Source organism: Equus caballus, chromosome 22, assembly GCF_041296265.1.
Source record: "Equus caballus isolate H_3958 breed thoroughbred chromosome 22, TB-T2T, whole genome shotgun sequence".
Lineage (NCBI taxonomy): Eukaryota > Metazoa > Chordata > Mammalia > Perissodactyla > Equidae > Equus > Equus caballus.
In genome coordinates, this window is record NC_091705.1 from 34856371 (window position 1) to 34879575 (window position 23205).

Consider the following 23205-nt stretch of genomic DNA (forward strand, 5'->3'; position numbering starts at 1 on the left):
TTAATATTCTAGACTGCAGGCCTGTGTCCAGAACTAGGGGTGGCAAGACAGCCAAATGCTTTCGCCCAAGGTAAACCAGAAGCCCAGGGGAGGGACGGGAGCTACATCTCTCACGACAGAGTTCAGCCCATCTTTCTGAGGACGTGGACCAGATCGGGGGCAAAAGCAAAGTCTCGCTTGGGTCAGGCCTCCTGACTGTCCGTCCCTCAGGTCTCAGGTTGGACCACGCGGCCACAGCCTCGGCGCCACCCGCCAGGCGGCCACTCACTCGGCCTGGTTCCAGGGCACCGGCTCCACCTTAGCGCTGGCCAGCAGGTGTGGGCTGTAGCGCACCTCCACGTAGACCACGCCCTCCTTGGCCTTCATCTCCACAAACTCATAGGCAATCCTTCTGATAGCCTCCCGGGAACCCCTGCGGAGAGAGCACAGCGAGTGGGGACAACCTTCCCCAAGTCCCTTGGGAGCAGGAGGAGCCACGAGGCTGTCCCAACCTTTGGCAGATCAAACCCACTTCTGGCCCCTCATCGCTCATCCCCCAGCCCCAAGCTCTGGGCGGCCTCTGGAGAAGATCCTAGAAGCACAGCAAGTCCTGCCGGGTCTACTTCCAAACTACGTGCCAATTCTCACCCTTCCACCCTGGTCCTAACCACCTCCTAACTGGCCTCCCCACCTCCAAGGTGGCCTCTGACTCTGCTCTCCACACAGCAGCCAGAGCAACCTCTGACATGTAAGCATACCGCTCCTCCACTCCGAACCCTAATGGCTCCCCGCCACGGCGAGTACAGTTCCAACCTCATGGCCCAGCGCACAGCCCTGCGTAATCTGGGCCTGCCACCCTGCCCCGCACCTTCCGTCTCACTCACTCCATGAGGCCACCAGAGCCTTCTTTCTGTCCAAGAACAGTCAGGCGTGTCCCCACGTCCAGGCCTCTGTGTTTGCAGCTACCCCTGCCTACATGCTCTTCCCCCAGATCAGCCTGTCCTCCTTGCCCCCCTCACTTAGATGCCAGCTCCAGCCTCACCTCCTCAGAGAGGCCTTCCTGGACCACCTTAGCTTAAAATGGGCCCTCCATCACTCTCCCCCTCTTCCCGAGCTTTAGTTTTTCCTGTGGCCCTCATCACCACTGACATTACAGAGCACATGGGTTTCTTTACTGGCCGGTTTTCCATTTCCCCTAGCCTCCATGAGGCAAGGATCCCCCTGCCATCTGTCTCGTCATGGTTATGACCCCTGAGCTGAGAACAGAACCTAGGACATGGTGGCCACTCAAATATTTGTTGAGTGATGGATGTAGGCTGGCAGGGAAGAGAAGAGAGAAGGACACACCGAGGCAACAAAAACAAAAACAGACAAGTGGGATTGCACCAAACTAAAAAGCTTCTGTCCAGCAAAGAAACCCATCAAGAGTGAAAAGGCAACCTTTAGGGGAAAATATTTGCCAACCATCTATCAGATAAGGGGTTAGTATCCAAAATATATAAGGAACTCATATATCTCAATGGCAAAAAACTCCAAATAACCCAATTGAGAAATGGGGAAAGGACCTGAGAATAGACATTTCGTAAAAGACAAGACCCAGACACCACCAGCAATATGAGATGGTGTCCACATCATGAATGATCAGGGGATGCAAATCAAACCACAACATCCCCTCACACCTGTTAGAATGGCTATTATCAAAAAGACAGGAGACGGCAAGTGTGGGTGGGAATGTGGAGAAAAGGCGATCCTTGGGCACTGTTGGTAGGAATGTAAATTGGTGCAGCCACTACGTAAAACAGTATGGCGGTTCCTCAAAAAATTAAAAATAGAACTACCATACAATCTAGCAGTCCCACTCCTGGGTAAATACCCAAAGGAAATGAAATCAGGATCTTGAAGAGTTATCTGCACCCCCATGTTCACTGCAGTATTATTCACAACAGCCAAGACATGGAAACCCCTTAAGCATCTGTTGACAAATGAAGGGAAAAAGCAAATGTGATATGCAGACACACAGGAATATTACTTGGCCTTAAAGAAGAAAATCCTGCCATTTGCAACAACATGGACAGATGGAGGACATTATGCTAAGTGAAATAAGCCAGACATAGAAAGACAAACACTGCGTGATTTCACTTATATATGAAATCTCAAATAGTCAAACTCGTCAAAGCAGAAAGTAGGATGGTGGCCGCCAGGGCCTGTGGGGAAAGGTTGGTCAAAGGGTACAAACTTTCAGTTCCACAAGATGAGTAAGTTCTGGCGATCTGATGCCCAGCATGACGACTCTGGCTAACAATACTGTATTGCCTACTTGAATTTGCTCAGAGGACAGATCAGCAGTGCTCTCAGCACACACACTCACACAAAGGTAACCATGTGAGGTGACAGATGTCAGCTAGCCTGATTGTGATCATTTCACAGTTTGTATCTCTACCAAATCATCAAGTTGTACACTTTAAATATATTGGTTCCTATTTGTCAATTATACCCCAATGAGACTGAAAAAATGAGAGAGAGAAAAAGACACAGATGGACAATGAAACTCTGAGATGGAAGACACCTGGGACTCAGACCTGAATCCTAGTTCCCATGTTTATCTGCTGTGTGACTCCTGGTCTGTTAGTCACCCTCTCTGACCCCTACATCAAAGGGTTATTGTGAGGACAAATGAATTAAAACTCATAAAACTCACTCAGGCCAGTGCTTGGAGCAGAGCAGACAAGTGCTCAAAGTATTTTAGTCACTATTTCTGTGTGTTGGCTCCAGAAGCCAGGCGCAAGTTAACCTGCAAGGGCTACTGTGAGTCTTGACCAAATGACAGTGGGCCGTGCCTAGCTGGAAGTTTCCACCGTGAAGAGGAGAGAGGAATTAGGTTACTAGGACGCAGAGTGTGTGAGGGAGGGTGTGCAAGCGCCCCAGGAGCCCTGCGCTGCGGAACCGGCCTCCCAGGAGGAGCGTCCTTGGAAGCCAGGGTGCCGCTGCTGATGCAGATGAGGAGCTCCGGCCTCTCCTGCAAGGAAAGCCCTGAGGGCGGGGTCAGGGCCTGGACCCTGGGTCTCAGCGCCGCTGCAGGGGAGCTGGCGCTCCTCTTCCTTCCCACCTGGTGGCCCGACCTCCCCGACAGCGGGGGGCTCAGTCACTGCACACGGTGGCCGGCCCTGTCCTAGGAACAGATGACACAGCAAACAAGGTGACAAGGAGCCCACAGTCTAGCAAGAGAGACAAGCAAGTAAACAAGTAAAATACAAAACAGACAGCAGGGCAGATGGTGCGAATTTCTATGGACACAAATACAGCAGGGGAGGGGGCACAGCACAGCGGCTGGGAAGGCACTGCCATTGCCAGTAGTACAGCCAGGGAGGACATTTGAGCTGTGAAGGAGGTGAGGAAGCGAGCCGTGGGGCATCTACCGGATCAGCATTCCAGGCAGAGGGAACAGCAAGTGCAGAGGACCCGAGGTCCGGGGTGCACTTGGTGTCCGAGATGTCACAGGAGGCTGATATGACTGGAGAGGGGCAAGCAAAGGGCGAGTGGCAGGAGATGAGGGCTCTCATCTGACACCCGCGAATGGTGACAAGCAGACAGGGAGGTCAGAACATCAGAGGCCGTGGCCTGAAGGCCAGGCAGCTCTGAAGATGACAACGTCTAACAGCCTGGCCAGCTTGGGCCTTCAGGGAGCTAGGCCTCTTCCATCTTGTGGCCAGAGAAACAGGAGCAGCCTTGCGGGCGGTGTGGGAGAGGCACCTCGGCCTGTACAGGATCCACCTGTACGTACGCTCTGGTAGGGGTGCTGGGGGAGAGGCAGCAGGGAGGCACTCGCACATGCTAGTGTCTCCTTACCAGCGGCAAGGATGGGGCAGTTGGTGCCTTCTACACTGTGCCCCAAAGATTCCTGCTAGCAAGAAGCCAGCAGCCTTGGCGCACAATCTTCCTTCCCCAGGACTCCCTATGCCTGTCCTGCCACTTATCTAGCCAACGGCCTCCATCATCTCCACTGGTCCTCCAAACCCTTCCTCAGGCCTAGCCCTCTGGACCGTATCACACCCTCTCCCCACAAGGCCCAGTCCGCATTTCCGCCTCCAGGCAGCCTTCCCTGACTGGTCCCAGCCCCTTAGCCTCTTCCCCCTCCTGAGCTCCTGCAGCACTGACTGCCAACGCCCGATGATTGCCTGCCTTGGGAAACTCTGCCTCGTGCCAGGAAGGGTGAGGTGGCACTGGGGCAAGAATCTGGGCTTCACCCCTTGCCAGCTTTGTGGTCTCGGGCAAGCTCCTTCACTTCCTTGAACCTTGGTTTCCTCCTCTGCAAAAGAGCAGTGTGTCCACTTGGCAAGCCTTTTGACAACTACCAGAAGTATAATTCCGTGAGCTCTATACATATTACATTCTTCCATATGTAAGATATTCTGCGATTAAAAAATAGAAGGACTGGGGCCGGCCAGGTGGCGCAGTGGTTAAGTGCGCACATTCCGCTTCGGCGGCCCGGGGTTTGCTGGTTTGGATCCCAGGAGTGGACATGGCACCACTTGGCAAGCCATGCTGTGGCAGGCATCCCACATATAAAGTAGAGGAAGATGGGCACGGATGTTAGCTCAGGGCCAGTCTTCCTCAGCAAGAAGAAGAGGATTGGCAGTAGTTAGCTCAGGGCTAATCTTCCTCAAAAAAAAAAAAAAAAAAAAGAAGGACTAAGAGGTAACAGGAGAGAACTAGCGCCAGGCTGTCAATAAAGCGAGCCATCGTCTTCACAGTAAGAGGGGCTTGCTGAGGGCAGTGTCCTCTTCCCAGGCCTCAGAGGTAAGTAGGATCACCCATTGTCCCAATCAGCCCATTGTCGAGGTGAGGGAACTGAAGCCCAGAGAGAGAAAATGTGCCCGACATCACAGGTATTTCACAGAAGAGTCTGATCCTAGGATCTGTGTTCTCAGCCCACGTTCTGTCACTTCTCTGTAGAAGTTGACAGAATCTCAGTCCATCACACCCACTTTCCAGAAGGGAAAACCAAGGCCCAAAGGCATGGAGAGATTTACACAAATACACACGATGGTGAGAAGCAGAGCTGGGGTGTCAGAGCCCTCTCCCCCAACAGGCTGAAGTGCAGGCCGGGGCTGGCAGCCTCCCACGGGCACAGGGGTCAATGCTGCCCTGGGGTGGGGGGAGACGGGGGCGACTCACGCAATGGCTGGCATGTAGCTGTCGAACTTGGCCAGGAAGTCCGGGAGGCTGAGCGGCTCATCCATGCCGATGGCGTTCTTCAGCCCCTCTGCTGTGTCGGCTGGGAGGGGGATCCCCCTCTTCCTGGGGATCAGACAACGTGGGTGGTGGGCTGCCCTGGGCAGGACCCGACAGACCCAGAGCCCAGCCTCCTCGGAAAACAAGGCAGGACACCAGGAGGTCTTCACCCAACCCCTCCCAGTGGGCAGATAGGAAAACCGAGGCCCAGGGCGTACAGAACCAGGACCAGAATCCTTCCAGTGCTTCCCGTCCCCAAGACCATGACCAGCCAGCAAATCTCAAGGGGTCACACAGGGGTTAAATCCATTTGTGCGCATGAACACACACACACACCTGGGGACGGGGAATGTGCCAGGATAAGTGCATGACTTCCTCCTCAGCCCCAGGTAGGGGGAGAGCCGCTGGTCCTCTGCCAGGTCAGGGGTTATCAGGGGCAATATCTGCAACATGTCATGCCCAGGGCGGGGGGAGGGGCAGGGGCCAGACCTCCCTTCTCCGCCCTCCATCTGGCCGGCACATCACAGAGCCTTGCCTGGCCCAGCGTGCCAGGAGAGGGCCGGGTGAGCTGGCCGTCACCTCAGAGCTCTCTCCCCTCCCTGCCCACAGCCTCCCGCCTGCGGCTGGACTGCGGCCATCACACAGGAAGGACTTTCCCAGAACGGCCCTCTGGCCCGGAGCCCTTTCCCGCCATCAGCTCTCTGCCTACCCGAGCTAAGGCAGCAGGTGCGAGGCGGGGCTGGCTCCTGCTTCTGCACGCTCCACCCTGACTCACAGGTCACCCTGGGCCTCAGTTTCCCCACTTTTAAGATAAAGGGACAGGCAAAGAACACCTGACACAGAACAAGTGCTTCTACCATGAGGGACAAAAGGCAATGAAAGGGACTCAGGGAACAAACGATGAGAGAAGAGAAGACCCTAAAACACCCTCAAGAGGACAAGAAGATGTACATCCTTAAAACACCACTACCCCTTTTTCAAAAGGGGACATTCAGAGGCTAAGAAAGAACTCTTGGAAATTTAAAAGAATATGACAGCAACTGTCAGGATATAATAAAAGGAATGGAAAACAAAGGCGAGAAGATCCTCTAGCAAGTAGAAAAGACTAGAAGATAAAAAACAGGAGCAGACGGTTAAGAAAGTTAGAGGATTAAGTCAGGAGGTTCAAGCATCGTTATCCAGAAGATGAGAAGACAGAAGGAAGGAAATCGCCAAAGAAATGGAAGTGTGACCAAATAGTGTTCAGGTCCTTGGATATCTCCCTTATTAAAGTGCTAGGATGTGTCCCTGCATGAATACCTGTTCCCTGAGCCCCTAAAGTCTGCCCCCTTCCCCTCTGGTGGCTCTAGGCCCTACAGGTGCTCAGCAGATACCACCAAGGGGTCACCCTGGTGCCTACCAGTCCGCCCGCTGTGGTCCCTCTCTGGCCCCCCGTCCCCGGGAGACACCATGGGGGAGATGGCAGCTCTGGTACCGTTCTGGAACCCAGAGGTCAGATGCTCAGTGCGCACGGCTGGCCACCCTGCCCCAGAGTTGCCCTCACGAGGCCGTCCCCAGGAACCGTGGCCTCTGCAGAGCGTGCGCCAGTTGTTCAATACCACAGTTTGAATATCTTTCTGGGAGCCAGTGGGTGGAAGGCAGAGGAGGCGACACTGAGTCTCTGGCTGCCACACTGCCAACCATGGCGGCCACATCTGCCCTGGGCCCATTGTGCGTGATTCGCCCGATGGTCTTCTTCCAGTTCCCATGACCCCTTTGCTCCTGGTGGCGCTCTTCCTCTGACCATTGTCTTCCAGACTCTTTCTCTTCCTGCCCAGATGTCATCTCCTGTCATGGATTTCAACTGAGGATCCACAGGTCCCCACTTTCCAATTCTCTCCCTCTACACACCAACGTCTGAGGGCCTATGATGTGCTGGGCGCTGGATGGATGGCAGTGACTCAGACAGACCCGTGTGTCTGACCACCTCTGAAAGGCAGGGCACATGAGCCACCTCCCTCCCCCTCCCAGGCTCCACACTTCCAAATACAGCTCCTCCGTCCACGCAGCTGCCCAGACCAGAGATGGGGCCTCCCCCACACTCTGGCTCCCTTGCCCACCAACAGCTGGTCCCCAAATCCTATTTTACTTTCTAAATATTTCTCCCAACCTCTCTCAACAGCCACCAAGAAAGCTCTTTTCACCGCCCCCCCCCCCCCCACCCCCAGAGTGGCCTGGGAAGGCCTCTCGGAGGAGGTAACATTTAAGCAGGAGAGCTAGAGAGGGGAAGAGAGAAGGAGGGAGCAGGAACAGGGTTCCAGGCAGGGGAAGAGCCTAGGCCAAGGGCTCCACAGACTCAGTGAGGGAATGGGAGGGCAGGCAGGGTCAGCGGTGGATGACGGGTCAAGGACCAGAGGGCGGGCTTCACAGGAGTGGGGACTTTATCCTGAAAGCACCAGGAAGCCACTCAAGGATTTTGCTCAGGGGAGCAGCATGAAAAAATTTACTTTACGAGCTCCTTCTGGCTGCCATGTGAGGGTCAGGTCAGAGGGAAACCAGAGCAGAAGATGGAGAGCTCTCACAGTGGTCCCACTAGGGGACAAACAGCACAGACTCTCCATGCAGCGTGACACAGGCCTTGGCCTCCAGAAGCTGCTCAGACTGAGCCGGAACGCTCCTGCCTGGGGCCCAAAGTTGAGGCAGGAAGTTGTTGTTCTAGGGCCCTGGGTCCTGCTGCCACAACAGCCACTCACAGCAGCCGGGGCTCCTCCTGGGGCCAAGCTCAGTTCTTAGAGGGTGCCCTCTCGCCCAGTCAGCACAGCCACGCCCTGGGGCGCTGTCCAGCCCTTTGCCCGCCTTGGCAGTTAAGTTGTTCCGGTAGCATAACATCACAGTAGGCGATGCTCCTACAAGGAGCCCAGTGAGCAGGACGAGCTCAGGTTTTGGAGTTCAAAGTCCATCTCCCTCCTGTGGGTGCCATATCACCATGGGCAAGAGCTCTCCCCTCTGTGGACCGCCACGTCCCTCTCAGGAAAAGGATTTCTTTCCGAGGGTGGAGAGGGAAACAAATGAGGCTACTTATGTGTCCTGGGAAAGACAGCTGACTCTGAAGCCAAACGGCCTGGGATTGAATCCCAGCTCTGCTATAAAGGCTGTGTGACCTTGGGAAAGTTACCCAATCTCTCTGTTTACTAGGTCTAGCATGTTTGAGAAACACCCGGTGTGGCTAAGCAAAGAGTAGTAAAAGAGGTCAGAGAGTTAATGAGGGCTTTGTAGGACTTAGGGGCCACATGCAGACTTTGGCTTTGACCCTGAGCAAGATGGGAGTGTTGTTGGGTTTTGAATAAGGGCGTGAGCTGATCAGACTGTGTTTTAAGACCATTGTTCTGACTACAGTAGTGTGGGGATCGCAGATGGAGGAGGACAGAGCAGACACCTGGAGACCAGTCAAGAGGCCTCTGTAATAGCTCAGATGAGGGATGCTGGGGGCTCAGGCCAGGGTGGTGACAGAGAGGAGCGAGTGACCAGATTCAGAATGTGCTTTGGAGAAAGAGCCGACAGGGCGTGAAGGAGCTTGAGAAAGAGGAGGAAGAAGGCCCCGGGGAGGATGGAATCGCAGAGCTGAAGGAAGAAGAAACAAGTGAGAACAGTCGACTGAGGCAGAAAAGGGGCCACTGATTTGGCCTGGAGGCAGAGAGCTCAGAGGCCAGATGCCCCCGCTTCCCTCCCAGCCCTGGCCCCACCCGGCGTCCTCCAGCGTGTTTATGGGTGTCCATATCTGAATCTGGCCAACTCCCAGGTCCCCCTCCTGCTGACCTCGAGATCAAACTCCAGCTGGCAGCCACCCCCTCCTCCAGGGCCTAGACTGCTCCCCGGACACCGAGGCGACATGGAATAGGGGAAATCCAACCGGCCGCCTACACTGGCATCTCCTTCCCTTCTTCCCTCCACCCCACCCCAGACATTCTGGCCTCTTGCTCCGCTAATGAGTGCCCTATGACCCCCTAACGAGCACAGCAATTAGATCTCATCTTGGTGGCTAGCGACCTGCCCTAATGGCCTCATTAGGGGCCTGCAGCAAAGGTCAGTGGCTTGACATGGGCAAAGGACAGGCAGAGGGAAACCAATGGCTTCACCCCATTTAGCCAGAGTCATATGTTGTAGTTAATGCTATCATGGTCAAATGACACTGATGGATCACTTAGCACGCTCAGCCCTGGGTAAGCATTTTTCCTACATGACTTCACCTTACCTCCAGCTGGCAGGGTAAGGGTCCAGGCATGGACTCAGGGTCACACCTGTGCTTACTGGACAAGTAGCCTCACCTATCAGGACTCAGTTTCTCATCCATAAAATGGAGATAATTACAGACCTACCTCACAAGCTGTCATGAGGACTCAGTTATGTTAACCCAGGTACAGCGCTTAAAGCGATGCTTGGCATGCAGTAAATGCTAATATTCTTATATAGTTAAATGGAAGTTAAATCAATTGTTGCTTCCTAGGGCAGAAAAAGGTCAGTGGAAGTACGATGAGATGGAGACAAGTGTTCTCGCCAGTACTTTCTCAGGGGCTTGGAAAAGATGCTCCCAGGAATTGGGGGCAAATTCCCAGGATTTCCCAATTCCCTTCTGAGGCTCACCGAGGCGATTCTGGCTTAGGGAGCAGAGCGTCCAAATCTGGGTCCAGAGCTGAGCTGCTCAAGGCAATGAGGGAGAGGTGGAGCCCTCCCAGCTCCAAACAAAATGAACGTTGGGTAAATACAGGAAGGACACCGTCTGCTGAGGGAGAGGCGGGGTGGAGTGGAGGAGGGGCCCCATCTCCCAGGTCAGCTCTGGAGGAAGGCCCTATTCTAATCCTCAAACTACCGAGGCCAAGGCCACAGCGAGGAAACAATGTGTCCAGATTTGAATCCAGATCCACTGGCCCCCAAAGTCCCTGTTCTTAAGTGCTGGACCTAAGAGAGGGGCCATGATGAGCCCTTGAGGTGGGGGAGGGAGGGGTGGATCTCCCTTACTGGGGGGCCCTGGGGACCCTTGGGCCCAGCAGCATCCACGAGAGCTGAGGCAGGAGGTGCCTTCTCATTTGGAAGATGAGGGGTTTGGGCCCAGAGAGGGGAGCCAGCTCTCCACGCCTCCCAGTAGGTTACCACCATGATGGTGCAGGAAGAGCTTCGGGGTCAGACCATGCGGGGTCACTGACCATCCTATTTCCTTGTCATGTGGCCTTGGGCAACTGCCTTCACTTCTGAGCCTGCTCTCTCCTCAGGGAGATGGAGACAGCAACACCTGCCTCCTCCAGGTGGGGAGGGATTAAATCGCTGACTCAAGGAGAGGGCCCGGCCCAGCACTGGGAGATGTTCAGCAAATGTGTACCAGAATCTTGTGTGGGAGTGTCACCTGCCACGAGCTCTTGACCAAGTCAAAAAACAGTGACCGCTTCGGCTCTGGGAACTGCCTCCACGTGTGTGTACGTGTGCGCAGGTGTGCAAGGTGAGGCAAGCTCCTCCTGGCTCACCTGGCAGCTAGAGGACAAGAGTCCAAGGCACAGAAGGCAGAAGACTTGGGCTGTGGGTCTCCAGCTCAGGGCTGAGGTCCCCGTGTCCCCACACACCCCCTCTTCTGGCTGGGGGCTGGCTTGATCCCACAGGGATACAGGAAGGAGCACCGACCCTGGAATTCTCCAGAGGCTTCTTCGTCCAACGTGGACCCCGCCCAAATCCTGGGGAGGAAGGCCTCTCATCCACGGACTCACCTGCCATAGTATAAGATGGTCTCGGGCCTGATGGCTCCATCCAGGTGGACATGCAGTTCCACCTGCAGGGGCAGAGGGAAGAGAGAGATGAGAACACACACCTCCATGAAGGCCTGAAGCACCCGTGAGAGGGTTCGTGTTAGTACAAACCATGATAACCACTGGTCACCACTTACAGGACGCTTCACATACACCACCAGACTCCTCACACACACCATCTCGTGTGATCCTTGTCCGTAGGGTGGATTTAACTGTAATCTCTATCTTTCCTAGCTGAGACCAGTGAGGTTCAGAGAGGTTAACTAACTTGTCCAAGGCCACACAGCAAGCAAGTGATGGAAGCAGAAACCCAACCCAGTGCCTTTGCTCTCCACCACAGCTGCTAAGTGGCAGATGGGAATTCTAACCCCAGCCCATTTCTGAAGCTGGTGGTCTTAAACATGAGGCCAGCCATGGTCCCGTAGGAACTACAGAGCCCCCAGCCACCACAGTGGCCGATGCTGCTCTCACCCAACTCACTCAACAAAATCCAACTTGAACAAAAAGGGCTGACCTGACTTCTTGGACTAGTGAATAACACAGTGCAATTCAAAAATCAGGCTCCATTTTCAAAAGCAGGTGTTACTTAAGCATAGCTTACCAGGAATCAGTACCAGGCCACACAAGACCTCTCCAGTGCTCTAGAAACGGCATCGATCTGTGGCCAACTTAGCGATCACCTCCCACGTGCTCAGCCCCACGGGCACCACCCCGCACACAAAACCAAGAGTGTAAGCACAGGGACTGTGGAGACAACCCCGTCAGGCTTGGGCTCCCAGCTCTGCCCCTTCTCCTGCTGTGTGATCCTAGATAACACGCTTATCTCTCTGAACCTATTTCCTCAACTGAAAAGCAGCAGGAAAGACCACCTCCCTGTCCAAGAACAACTGCACAGCTTTAAAAATACAGTGTAGTGGACACGCGTGGCCCACAGGAAACAGCCCGTTGTTTTCCGTGAGCTGTTAAGAGAAGCACAGCCGACACTAGGAGACAATGGGAAAGCGACTCTGCCATCCGCCCATTCCAGGTCACGGAGGAAATGCTCCCCCGCCAGGGGGAGAGAGATCCAGAAAACTCTCAATTGACATCTCCCCCAGGGTGGTGCCTTCTCTGGCACTTGGGGACTTGGACAAGAAAGTGGCTGCCCTGGCTGGGGAGGGAGGGAGTGGTCAGGGAGCTGTTGGCCCAAGGGCATCCCGGGAGCACATAAAGAGCTGCCTCCTGCAGAGGAAACCCAGCCTGGGGCCAGGGACACGGCAGGAACAGAGCCACCCAGCCCTCCTATCAGCAGGACATCTGAGTAATCAGATCTCTCTGGAAGTCATCCAGCCAGCAAAGGACAGAGCAGCACGCTACCCAGACTCGGAGTCAAGTTAGTTATGGATTCCCTGACAAAATGAGTTCAAGGCCCACCCAGCCAAATGTGTATTGGGTTCTCAAAAAATGCTCAGCATTGGGAGCACAGAAGCTTCCAGTCCAGGGAACTGCCGACCAGCTGTGTGACCTTGAAGAGGTGACCTCACCTCTCTGAACCTCCATTTTCGTATCCTTAACCTTCACATGGCCGTGGGTTGGATTCAGCCAGAGAGGCAGCGAAGCATTGTGGTTAGAGCTGGAATCTGACTCCTCCACTCACCCCTGGGGACAGTTGCTTCACTTGCAGTGCTCCGGCGTCCTCATCTGTCCAATGGGGAGGACAACGTGCCTTCCTCCTACGGTTCCTTGAGGCTTAACCGTGTTAACGCACAGTCACGCATCGCTTAACGATGCCAAGTCATTCCCACCTTAAAAACACACAATTCTCTTGACCCACCTCCGCCTCCACCTCCAGCCCCGTCCTAGGCCCTTTCTCCCCCTTCAGGCGTAAAATTCTTGAAAGAATGAACTTTCTCCGTTTCCTTACCTCCACTTATTCCTTACCCTGCTCCTCTATGGGTCCTGCCCCCTTGGCCTCTCGAATGGTTCCTTTAGGGCAGCCTTCTCAACCTTGGCTCCATGTGTTGTGTGTGCATGGATGCGTGTGTGTGTGTGCGTGCTACGCATGCACACATGTATTTTAAACAAGCAGATAATTTAAAACAAAGCAAAACAAAGAACCTGGGCCCGGGCCCACCTCCAAGGATTATGATTTAATTGACCTGGGGTGGGCCCAGTGTGGGTAACTTTCCAAAGCTTCCCGGAGGCTCCTAATGGGTAGCTGGGTTGCGAGCCCCTGCCCCAGGGGTCCCAGCATTCTGTGGCCTTAGCCCCAGGGACATGTTTCTGCTCTCCTACCCTCCACCTCTGGCAGAAACCGACCGTATTCGTTCCCTGTAGCTGCCGAAACAAAATACCACACATCAGGTGGCTTAAAACAGAACCATTTTCTCACAGTTCTGGAGGCTGGAAGTCCAAAATCAAGGTGTCAGCAGGGCCACATTCTGAGAACTGCGTCGTTAGGCCATTTCATCACTGTGCAAACATCACAGAGTGCACTTACACCAACCTAGATGGCGGAGCCTACTACACACCCAGGCTCCATGGTCCCGACCTTATGGCACCGCCATCACCTATGTGGTCCATCATTGCCAGGAACGCTATGTGGCGCGTGACTGTAGTGTGCTTAGACCAGTGCTTGACGTGTAGTAAATACTTCAGCCTCAACTCAGAATCCTTCATTCACCAAACTGTCGCGGCCCTGCTGGCGGTAGGAATGCAGAGGTAAGATAAAGGGACACAGTGCCCCTCCTGTGACGCCTACAGTCCAGAAAGGGAGACGTTAAGTGTCACATTGATAAATGTACAATCACGAGCCAAGACAATCCCTCAGGATGTGCACACACGGTCCTGAGAGAGGTAACAAACAAAAGGACTGACCCAGCCAGCGGGCCAACAGTGGCTTCCCGAGAAAGCAGAGCTCGAGCTGAGATCAGAAGGATGGAGAGGGGCCAAGCGGGCAGAGGTGAGGCGGAGGCAGGAAGGCCAGCCCAGGCAGAGGGAGCAGCGTGTGCAAAGGTCGTGTGGTGGGAGAGGACGTGCGTGTGAGGAACTGAAGCACGGGTTCAGAGAAGGGAGGGCCGTGTGGGCCTCGAGGAGCAGGCGGGTTTTCTCCTGAGCGTGCAGAGAAGCCATGACGAGGTTTGAAGCTGAAGAGGACGACTCGCAGTGAGACCAGAGAGGCTCCTGCGGGCAAGTTTAGGAGAGGTGACAGTGCCTCGGGCCAGGGTGGCGAGGGAGATGTGGAAAAGCAGGTGGACAGGAGCGTCTAGGATGAGGCTTCAGGCTGGACCCGAGTGGGTAGTGATTCCCACGCTGAGTCAGAGAACTCGGGAAGAAGACCCAGTGCAAAGGGCATCAGGAGGGGTGGGGTGCAGGGAGAGGCACGAGCAGTTACACAGGGATGCCTGTGAGACCTCCAAACGGAAAGGGAGGGAGCCAATGGACATGAGGGTTTGGAGCTCTCAGGGAGACTGAGGCTGGAGATGTAGCAAGAACATGGATGACCGAGGCTGTGGTCTCGAGTGAGCTCACCCAGGAGGGCATGTCGAGGAAAGGGCCTGGGACAAAGCCTTGACGAGCGCCAGCACCCCAGGGCCTTACAGAGGAGAGGGAGCCCTGGGAAGAGTCGCCAGAGAGGCGGGAAGGAAACTGGAACGTGTGGCGCGCAGAAGGCAAGGGGCCACCAGGTTTCAAGGAGGAGTGGCCCCCCGCGAGGTGTAGGCTGAATGGTAGCCCCCCAAAGACGTGTATGTCCCAATCCCCAGAACCTGAATTACCTTAGGAGGCAAAAGACGTGATTAAGAATCTCGAGAAGAGTTTATCCGGATTAGCTGGGCGGGCCCTGCATGCAATCTCCTGCCTCCTTATGAGGAGGGCAGGCTGTTTGAAACCTACACACACAAGAGGAAGCAGCAACGGGACAGGAGGCAGACTGGAGCGATGCTGCCAAGGAACGCCCAGAGTCCCGAGAAGCTGGAAGTGGCACCAAGTCGATTCTCCCCCAGAGCCGTGGACTTGAGCCTTCAGAACCGACAGAAAATAAGTTTGTTGTTTTAAGCTGCTCAGGGTGTGGTCATTTGTTACAGCAGCTACAGGAAACAAATACCGTTGGTTCTTGCCAGGGGTGGAGGAGGAGGAGAGCAGAAACGTCCCTGGGGCTAAGGCCGCTGGGCACGGGGACCCTGGGAGGAGTTCTCCACCCAGAGGCCCATCAGGAGGCCTGGGGAAGCTTCACAAAGTTACCCATGCTTGGGCTCACCCCAGATCAATTAAATCACAATCCTTGGAGGTGGGCCTGGGGACATGTTTTTTTGTGGTGTTTGTTTTTTGGGTTTTTTTTTGAGGAAGATTAGCCTTGAGCTAACATCTGCTGCCAATTCTCCTCTTTTTGCTGAGGAAGACTGGCCCTGAGCTAACATCCATGCCCATCTTCCTCTACTTTATACGTGGGACGCCTACCACAGCATGGCTTGCCAAGCGGAGCCATGTCTGCACAAGGGATCCAAACTGGTGAACCCTGGGTCACCGAAGCAGAACGTGCGCACTTAACTGCTGCGCCACCAGCCAGCCCATTTGTTTTTTAAATAATCCACTTTAAAAATAAAAACACGGGGCCAAGTTGAGAACCACTGCCCTAGAATCATTCCAGAGGCCGGAGGGGACAGAACCCACACTGGAGCAGGGTAAGAAAACGGAGCCAGTTCAGACCACTCTTTCAAGAATTTCACCCCTGAACGCGGAGAAGGAACCTGGGATGGGGCTGGAGGTGGGTGTGGGTCAAGAGAGCTGTGTCTCAAGGTGGGAATGACTTGAGCACGTTTAAACGTCGATGGGGAAGACGGAAGCTGGGTGAAGAGCTGCGTGACGTCACCGAGCAGCCAGGAGAAGTCAGAAGGTGAAAATCAAGCCTGGCGGCGGAGCCTCGGAGTAGGAAAGTCAGGCAATGAATCGGGGCGGTTGTCTCTGCTGCCCTGCCCTGCCCCCTGCAACTCGGTGGGCCTCCATGGCTCCTCCTGGCCAAAGCATTTAGATGCCAATGCCAGACTCCCCAGAGCCCTCTCTCCACTCTGGCACAGCGACTGGCAATGTTCAGGATGGTGTCACCCATCTGACTGGGTCCCCAAATGACTGAGGAAGAGAAACCACACTGAAGGCCTGTGATGGACACACGGCGTGAGCAGGAACGACGCCTACCTCGGCTGTTTGAGGCCCTGCGGATCTGGGGATGTTGGCTACCACAGCGCACCGCAGCCTATCCCGCCGACAACAAGCAAACACACCTCTCTGAACTCATAGTTCTAGATCATGCTGGGAAAATGCACCAAGTGTCATGAGAAAAAGAAAACATCCACAGAAGGGGGGCGATTTAGAAAGTGTGTCCAGAAAAGATCACTTTGAGAAGGAGACAAATAGAGGAAGAGTTAGTGTCAGGGAGAAGGAAGGAGGGAGAGAGAATGGTTCCAGGCAGAGGGAGCTGCACGTGCTAAGTGTCTGGATCAGGGAGCTGTGAGGGAAACGGCTCGAGCGCAGAGAATGAGGTTGGTGGCGAGAGATGAGGCCAGAGAGAAAGTCAGGGAGATCTCACGGGTCACACTTAAGGAATCCACTAGAGTTTTAAAATGGGGAGTCACCTTTTAAAAGCTTTTTCTGGCTGCTGTGTGGAGAATGGGTTGGAGGGAAGCCAGAGCAGAAGGCAGAGAGCTGAGGCGGCGGTGCAGAGGGAGACAAGGGTGACAGGGAGGCACAGTGGCACCAGACACGGTAGGTGCTCAGTACAACGAGCTCAGCGGTGTGTGGCGCACCTGGGCAGACGGAAAGCACCTAGGACAGTGCCTGGCACAGCAAAAGTGCTCAGTAGGTGTTGAATGACCAAGTGTTGGTTTCCTCCTCTCCCTGTTCGCTGTCAGCAGTGCTGCGTCCTCTCCCTGCTCTGAGGAAGGGGCTGACCTACCCCCTCGGGCCTCGCAGAGAACCTGGTCAAGGCAGAGTAGCCAGGGTTTCTTGACCAGCCCCCATAACCTGGGCACCGCACTCAGAACCTGGATGAGCCATGGGGGCCCACTTTCAGGCAGATGTCCCCTCCCCTTCTCCGCCTTGCTCTTGGCAATGAGCTGGGCAGTGCTCTCATGCCCCTGTGGCCTCGCTGCAGACTTTTGGGGTGAGGTCAGAAGACAGAGCAGCCCCAGGGCTGACAAATTGTTTCAGCCACACCTCCTCCAGGAAGTCCTCTGTGGTCAGCCACCTGGGCTCCTGTAGCTCCGAGGTGCAGAGCTGAAGGGCCCCGCAGTCCCTTGGGGCCTCCTGCTGACTCAGGGCCTGACTGAGCTCTCAGCTGCCGCTGCTGTGAGCTTCCCCAGAGGTTTCAGGAAGGCAAGGTGAGTCTTCACCAAGGGGGACACCCTGCGTGGCAACAGCCTAGGAACTCAGCACAGTTATCCATTTTATAGAAGACTGAGGCTCGGAGAGATGAAGGAACTTGCCCTAGAGCCCAGTCAGTAAGCTGTTTGACCCTAAAGCCAGAGGCCACAATCGCACGCGATACACTCCCTTCCTCCTGCATATCAGCGCACACGATACGCTCCCTTTGCCCTGCACATCAGTGCTGAGTCAGTGCTGCTCAAATCTAAGCAGACTGATGAGTAAACAGGTGGAGGATGTTGATGGATGGCAGCTAGCATTGGCGGCCCCCCCCCCCCCCCGCCCCTGGCCAGGCCTGCACTTGGTGTTTTACGTGGGGTGAACACGAGTATGATTCCCATTTTACAGCCGGGAAATTGAGGCACAGAGTAGTTAAGTAACTCACTCAAGCACCCCCCAGCTGAAAAGTGGGCCCAGTCAGCCTGGCCCCAACTAGTTTCGATTCCTTGCTGTTCTCCTTCCGTGGTCACAAGGACACCAGAGGTTCTTTCTTTCTCCATCCTGCTGCTCTGGGGCCTCAGAGCCCTAGGGGATGTGGGTGAGCCTGCCCAACACTCGGGTCGGTACAGACTCAAACTTCACTCATTCCCAAAGCCAGGCCCCGGGCCTACCCTCCCCTGCCCCAGGGTCACCCCCTAGGACAACTGGGCAAGTGGACAAGTTTCTCCCAGCTCACAGGGCCCCTTCCTGCCCGAGCCAAGCCCACCCTGAGGCCGGATGTGGAATCAGGAGGCTGGCTGGCCGCCCCCGCCTCACTGTGTGACCACAGACACCCCACTTCCATCACCCACTGCAGCCCGGGGGAGGGAATGTACAAACCTGAGGGCCTGCTGCTTGCCAGCCAGTCAGCACATCGATTCCCCCGGGACCCCAGGACCTTGGTTTTATCAGCCTATTTCACAGAGAAGGGAGCTGGGGTTCAGGGAATTGTCCACCTGAGCTCTCAGCTGCTAAGAGCCAGGAAGGGATCCAGTCTCAGTCCATCTGAAGCCCAAGGCCACCCTGATTCTAACTCCTGCCCCCACACCCACCCCAAAGCGCAGTGGCAAATCAGCAAAGTTAACAGCTTCGACTTGAGTTTTAGGGAGATCTGGGTTCACATCAAGCTCTGCAAGCTCTGCTGCTTTCCGGCTGTGTGACTGGCAAGTTCCTTCCCCTCTCTGAGCCTCAGTTTCTTCATATGTAAATGAAGATGATAGGACCCACTTCAGAGGACGGTTGTGAGCAGTGAGGGAGTTAATATATGCAAAGCAATAAGAACAGCACCTGATCCGGAGCAAACATTCAAACATGAGAAAGAAGCAAGTACACTGGGACTTAGCTCCCACTCGCCTCTGCATCAGGAAGGGGCAATTTTGAGACCCTGCGGTTCTGACCCGAGCCAGCTCACTCGCCAGTCCACAGCTTCGAGGCTCTCAGCTTTTGAGCAGCCTTGGGCAGGTCACTTCGCTTCTCCAGCTCAGTTCCCTCATCTGCAGATGAGATGAAGACATCTGCCTTGTTGAGCTGTCCAGAGGAATCCGTGAGATAAGTCACGGAAGGTGCCTGGTACCCACAAACACTCAGATGACAGCCACTGTTAGTACTGTTACAATAACAGGCACGCGACAAGCACTGCCCTCCGTGACAAAGAACTCCTGAGGCCTGCGGGGTTTTCCAGCCTTCCCTCCTGTGGAAACACGCTGATAAGGGCCATCCCTCTGTCCCTCTTTGTGCTTCCTCCAAGGCCCAACAGGTGCTCAGGAAGCATTTGATGGAATGACACAATCAAACCAGGTAGGCAGCTGCCTAGGGTCTTGCTACTCCAAGCGTGGTCCATGAACCAGCAGCATCAGCATCCTCTGGGAGCTTGTTAGAAGTGCAGCATCTTAGGCCCCACCCAGACCTCCTGACTCACAGTGTGAACAGTAACAGAAGTCAGGTGATTTGAGTACACATAAGGTCCGGAAAGCACGGCCCCGCTCTGCCTTCTTAAAGCTGGCCAGGTCCTGGGCCTCACCTGGTGGTCAGTATGAGAAGCCAGAGAGCCCAGCAGAGGCTCCTGTCCCAGAGGCCTGCATCTGGGGCTCTGGCATCTCCACGGCCCCAAAGGCTTCTGCAGAGGCAGTTCAGGGAAGCTGGTTAGGGGCACGGCATTTCTTAAGCCAGCCTCCCTGGGCTCAGCTGGGCCACTTCCTAGCTGTGATCTTGGGTCTAGTTAACCTCTCTGTGCCTCTGTTTCTTCATCTATAAAATGAGATGACATCAGTTACCTTGCAGAGTCACTGCTAGGATCAAGTGAATTAATGCAGGTAACGTGTTCAGAATGGTGCCTGGCACGGAGCAATAACTCGGTAAGCCCCAGCTATCAATACTAATATCCTCATTATTATCTGCTCCACCCACGGGAGGGCAAGGAGCTGGCTCTGGTTACAGGGGCTCCGAGATTCATGCTCCTTCTGGCTTCCCCTACCAGCTCAGGCACGTTCCTGCCTCATGATAATATAAAAGTTATCACACCTCACGTGCACAGCGGGTATCCTGGCAAGCATCAACCATAACTTCCGGACCCTCCCACAAGCAGGTGGGGCTCATTTCCCAGGGGTGGGAGCTGAGGCCCAGAGAGCAGAAGCATCTGCCACCTTGAGTCAGAGGAGAAGATTGGGTGAAGCCAAAAAAATGGGGATAATAGTCCCTCCCTCGTGGGGCTATTATAAACGTGTTGCAAGGATCAAATTGGCGTATACAGCAAGTTCTACAGAAGTGTTGCTTTTTACCTTCATAACTCCCATTTCATTCCCAATCAAGGGGCTTTGTCTGCTGTCTTAGGATTCATATCAGGGTAAGATGCTTCCCCAGCCCAAAGGCAGAGAGAATTCAAAAGCATTAAAAAAAAAAAAAAAAAGCCTTCAAAGGGAAGAGGCACTAATGTCCGGGCACGGGGCATCCAGACGGGGTGTGGAGGAGGCATGAGGTCGGGGCAGGAGTGCTGCCCTCGCACTTGAAACATCTGGCAGGGAGTAGCTGAACATCTGCCCTGTGGTGGGGGCATCAGCAGTGGGGGCCAGGGCTTACTCCACAGAGCGTCCCCTCTCTTCCCCTCCAACTCACACACAGGCTTGTCACCAACACTTTGTAGTAGCCATCATCATCCCTCACATCTGTCTCTCGGAGAGGGAAGCTGAGGCCGACTGAAGCTCACTCCTTCCCCAGCCCCCCAGCTGTCTCAAACCCCACTAGCTGATTCACTCTGCTGGGTGGATTCCTGGGTCCCCCCCCTCCCTGGGCTGAATCCCAGTGCTCCCAAGCTCGCCAAGTGGGCCCGGACCCTCCCTGACCGCACCATTCCCAAGGCACCACAGCTGGTGGGAGGAGGGACAGGAAGTTATCCCCCAGAGCCAGCAGCTGTGGCTTAGCCCCAAGTGAACTCTACCAGGGCCCAGGGCCCACCCAGCCCCTCTGCCCCTAGCGTGGAGAGAGGGGGCCCTGCTCCCCACCCTCCCCTCCCCTCCCCGGCATGGCTCATGATTCTTGGGCACATCCACCAATGTGGGCTCTTCCCCGCTTATGAAGCAATCATAGTGTTGGAGTCTAAACCTGTTACTGTTCACTGAGCGCTCAGGATGCCTTGTCCACAGCACTAAGTGCCTAGAGGTGTGGACACTGGGCCCCATTTTACAGGTGCGGTTCAGAGAAGTCAAGCCCCACGCCTAGGCTCACACAGCTGCTCAGGGCAGGGCTGGAAGCCCATTTGAGAGATCTATCTAGTGAAACTGAAACCCACATGGTCTAAGTCAGAGGCAGAAGCAGAACTCGGAGGCCAGCTAGGGGCGCCCCGGATTCAGGACCCTCCCTGCCTCGTTGGCTCTCGTTCGACAGCCTGGAGGCGGGCAAGGGCCTGAACTAAAGGAAGGAAGCGCCTGCAGGGGCCCACTTCGCCCCTGGGCCCGCCAGCCAGACAAGGAAGCAGACCCCCGGACCCCGAGGCCCCGTCCCCGCTCACTTTGGGCTTGTCGAAAGCCGGCGTCTGGGTCATGGTGCCAGGTGTGCGCGGCGGCGCTGCGCTCTCCGCCGGAGGCCGAAGGTCCCTGCACGGTGGGTGGCCGGAACGCTTCCCGGGCGGCCCGCCACGCTCCTCTTAACCGGGCCCGGCCCCGCCCCCGGGCCCGCCCCGGGCCCGCCCCTCCCGAAGCCCCCGCCCCGCCCGAAGCCCCCGCCCCGCCGTGCCCAGCTGCGCTTTCCTGCAATTCCCGCCCAGCACCCGGGACAAACCCGAGTTCCCTCCGGGCCGTGGTCAGCCCGAAAACCCCGGCCCGGGACGCGGGCTTGCAGCCACCTGTGAGCTCAGGCTGCAGCCGTCCGGCCGGGCTCTGCCTCCGGCCCGGCCCCTGAAGCCCGCTCACGCTGCTGCCCCCGCGCCTGCTGCGTGCCAGGCCCGCGCTGGGAACCTGCGCGCATCACAAACCTCGTGGGGCTTGCACTCTACTGGGCGAGTCACACGCTCCACACCTAATCACACAACACAAATGTGTAATTAGGGAGCTTTAATGGGGACCAGCCGGGGCCTGCAGATCGGGGGAAGGCTTCTCTGAGGACTTGAAGGAGTTTCCCGGCGAAGGGGGTTGGGGTGGGTGGGGGTGGAGTGGAAGTGGGCAGCCCGGGTGGAGAGGCCATCCTATGTGAGACCCCAGGAGATGGGGAATGCAAGCAGGGGACGGGGGCACAGCAAATCCCCTCCTAGGCATTTACCCTCGAGAAACCTGAGCCCCTGCAGCCAGAGAGCATCTTGGAGAATGTTCACGCAATGCTGTTTTTGTTAACAAAAACAATGGAGACACCCCAAATGCCGATCCACAGGCGAGTGGGCATTTCACACCATGGACTATTACACAGCAGCGAAACTGACTGAACTTCAGCTGTAGACAACGACGCAGATCTGGCTCAGAAAAAAATGTTGGGTGAAAAAATAAGTCACAGGAAACTATAGATTATCATGCAACTTTGAGAATGTATAATAAAAGCAAAATCAAAAATATGCATGTTTAGACACATACATCAGTAGAAAAATTTAAAGCAAGGGAAAGTTAAACACCAGTTTGAGAAGAATGGTTATCTCAGGGGAATGGAGTGGGGGAGGAGGCACACACAGGTGCACTCGGGTTGTTGATCCTCTTCCAGTACTTGGATGGGATGGTGGTTTTATTTCATTTCATTATCTTATAAAGAAATTAACAAGTCCATAAATAAAGAGAAAAGAGAGGCATGATAGAGTCAAACTTTTATTTGGAAAAATACTCTCCAGCTACTCGAAGTGTGGTCCAGGAATCATGAGCATTGAGATCATCTGGGAGCCCGTTAGACCCGCAGACCCTCAGACCCCACCATAGACCTACTGAACTGGAATCTGTATTTTACCAAGCTCCCCAGGTGGCTTGTGTGCACGTTGCAGGTTAAGCCTGGGCTCGCTGCTGTGAGGGGAAGGCCTGACAGAGGGGCCAGATGAAGCAGGAAGGAGGCAACCCAGTGGTCCAGGTGGAGATGCTGGTGACGGTGGGGAAGACGGGGAACACTGGATTCAGGCTACATTTAAGAGGTGAAATCAGCTGGACTTGGGTTGGGTTGTAGTGGGAGTGGGGGAGAGAGTGGGTCAAAAATGATTCTTCAAAGGGTTTTTTTGTAAGACCCTTGCCCGGCTCTCCATGTTACTCAGGATGAATAATAACGGCTCCATTTATTGAGACATACTCAGAGCCAGGTACTCTGAGAAGCACTTTATAAGCACCATCCCATTTACTCTTTACAGCAATGCTGTGAAATAGGAACTGAGCTCCTCGTTTTACAGATGAGA

General features: G+C 55.1%; 1 protein-coding gene across 2 annotated transcripts in view; it reads right to left on the reverse strand.

The window, feature by feature from the left end:
- Positions 1-21536, reverse strand: part of ADA (adenosine deaminase) — a 28087-nt gene extending 6551 nt beyond the window's left edge. The window contains exons 1-4 of one of the 2 annotated variants that reach the window (XM_023626613.2): positions 21361-21536; positions 10944-11005; positions 5155-5277; positions 269-412 (exon numbers count right to left, since the gene is read on the reverse strand). In XM_023626613.2, the coding sequence (XP_023482381.1) occupies positions 269-412; positions 5155-5277; positions 10944-11005; positions 21361-21393 (362 nt within the window). In that variant the 5' untranslated portion in view covers positions 21394-21536. The remainder of the gene's footprint in view (positions 1-268; positions 413-5154; positions 5278-10943; positions 11006-21360) is intronic. The other variant, XM_023626614.2, reaches the window with a different exon arrangement.
- Between the last annotated feature and the right edge of the window lie 1669 nt (positions 21537-23205).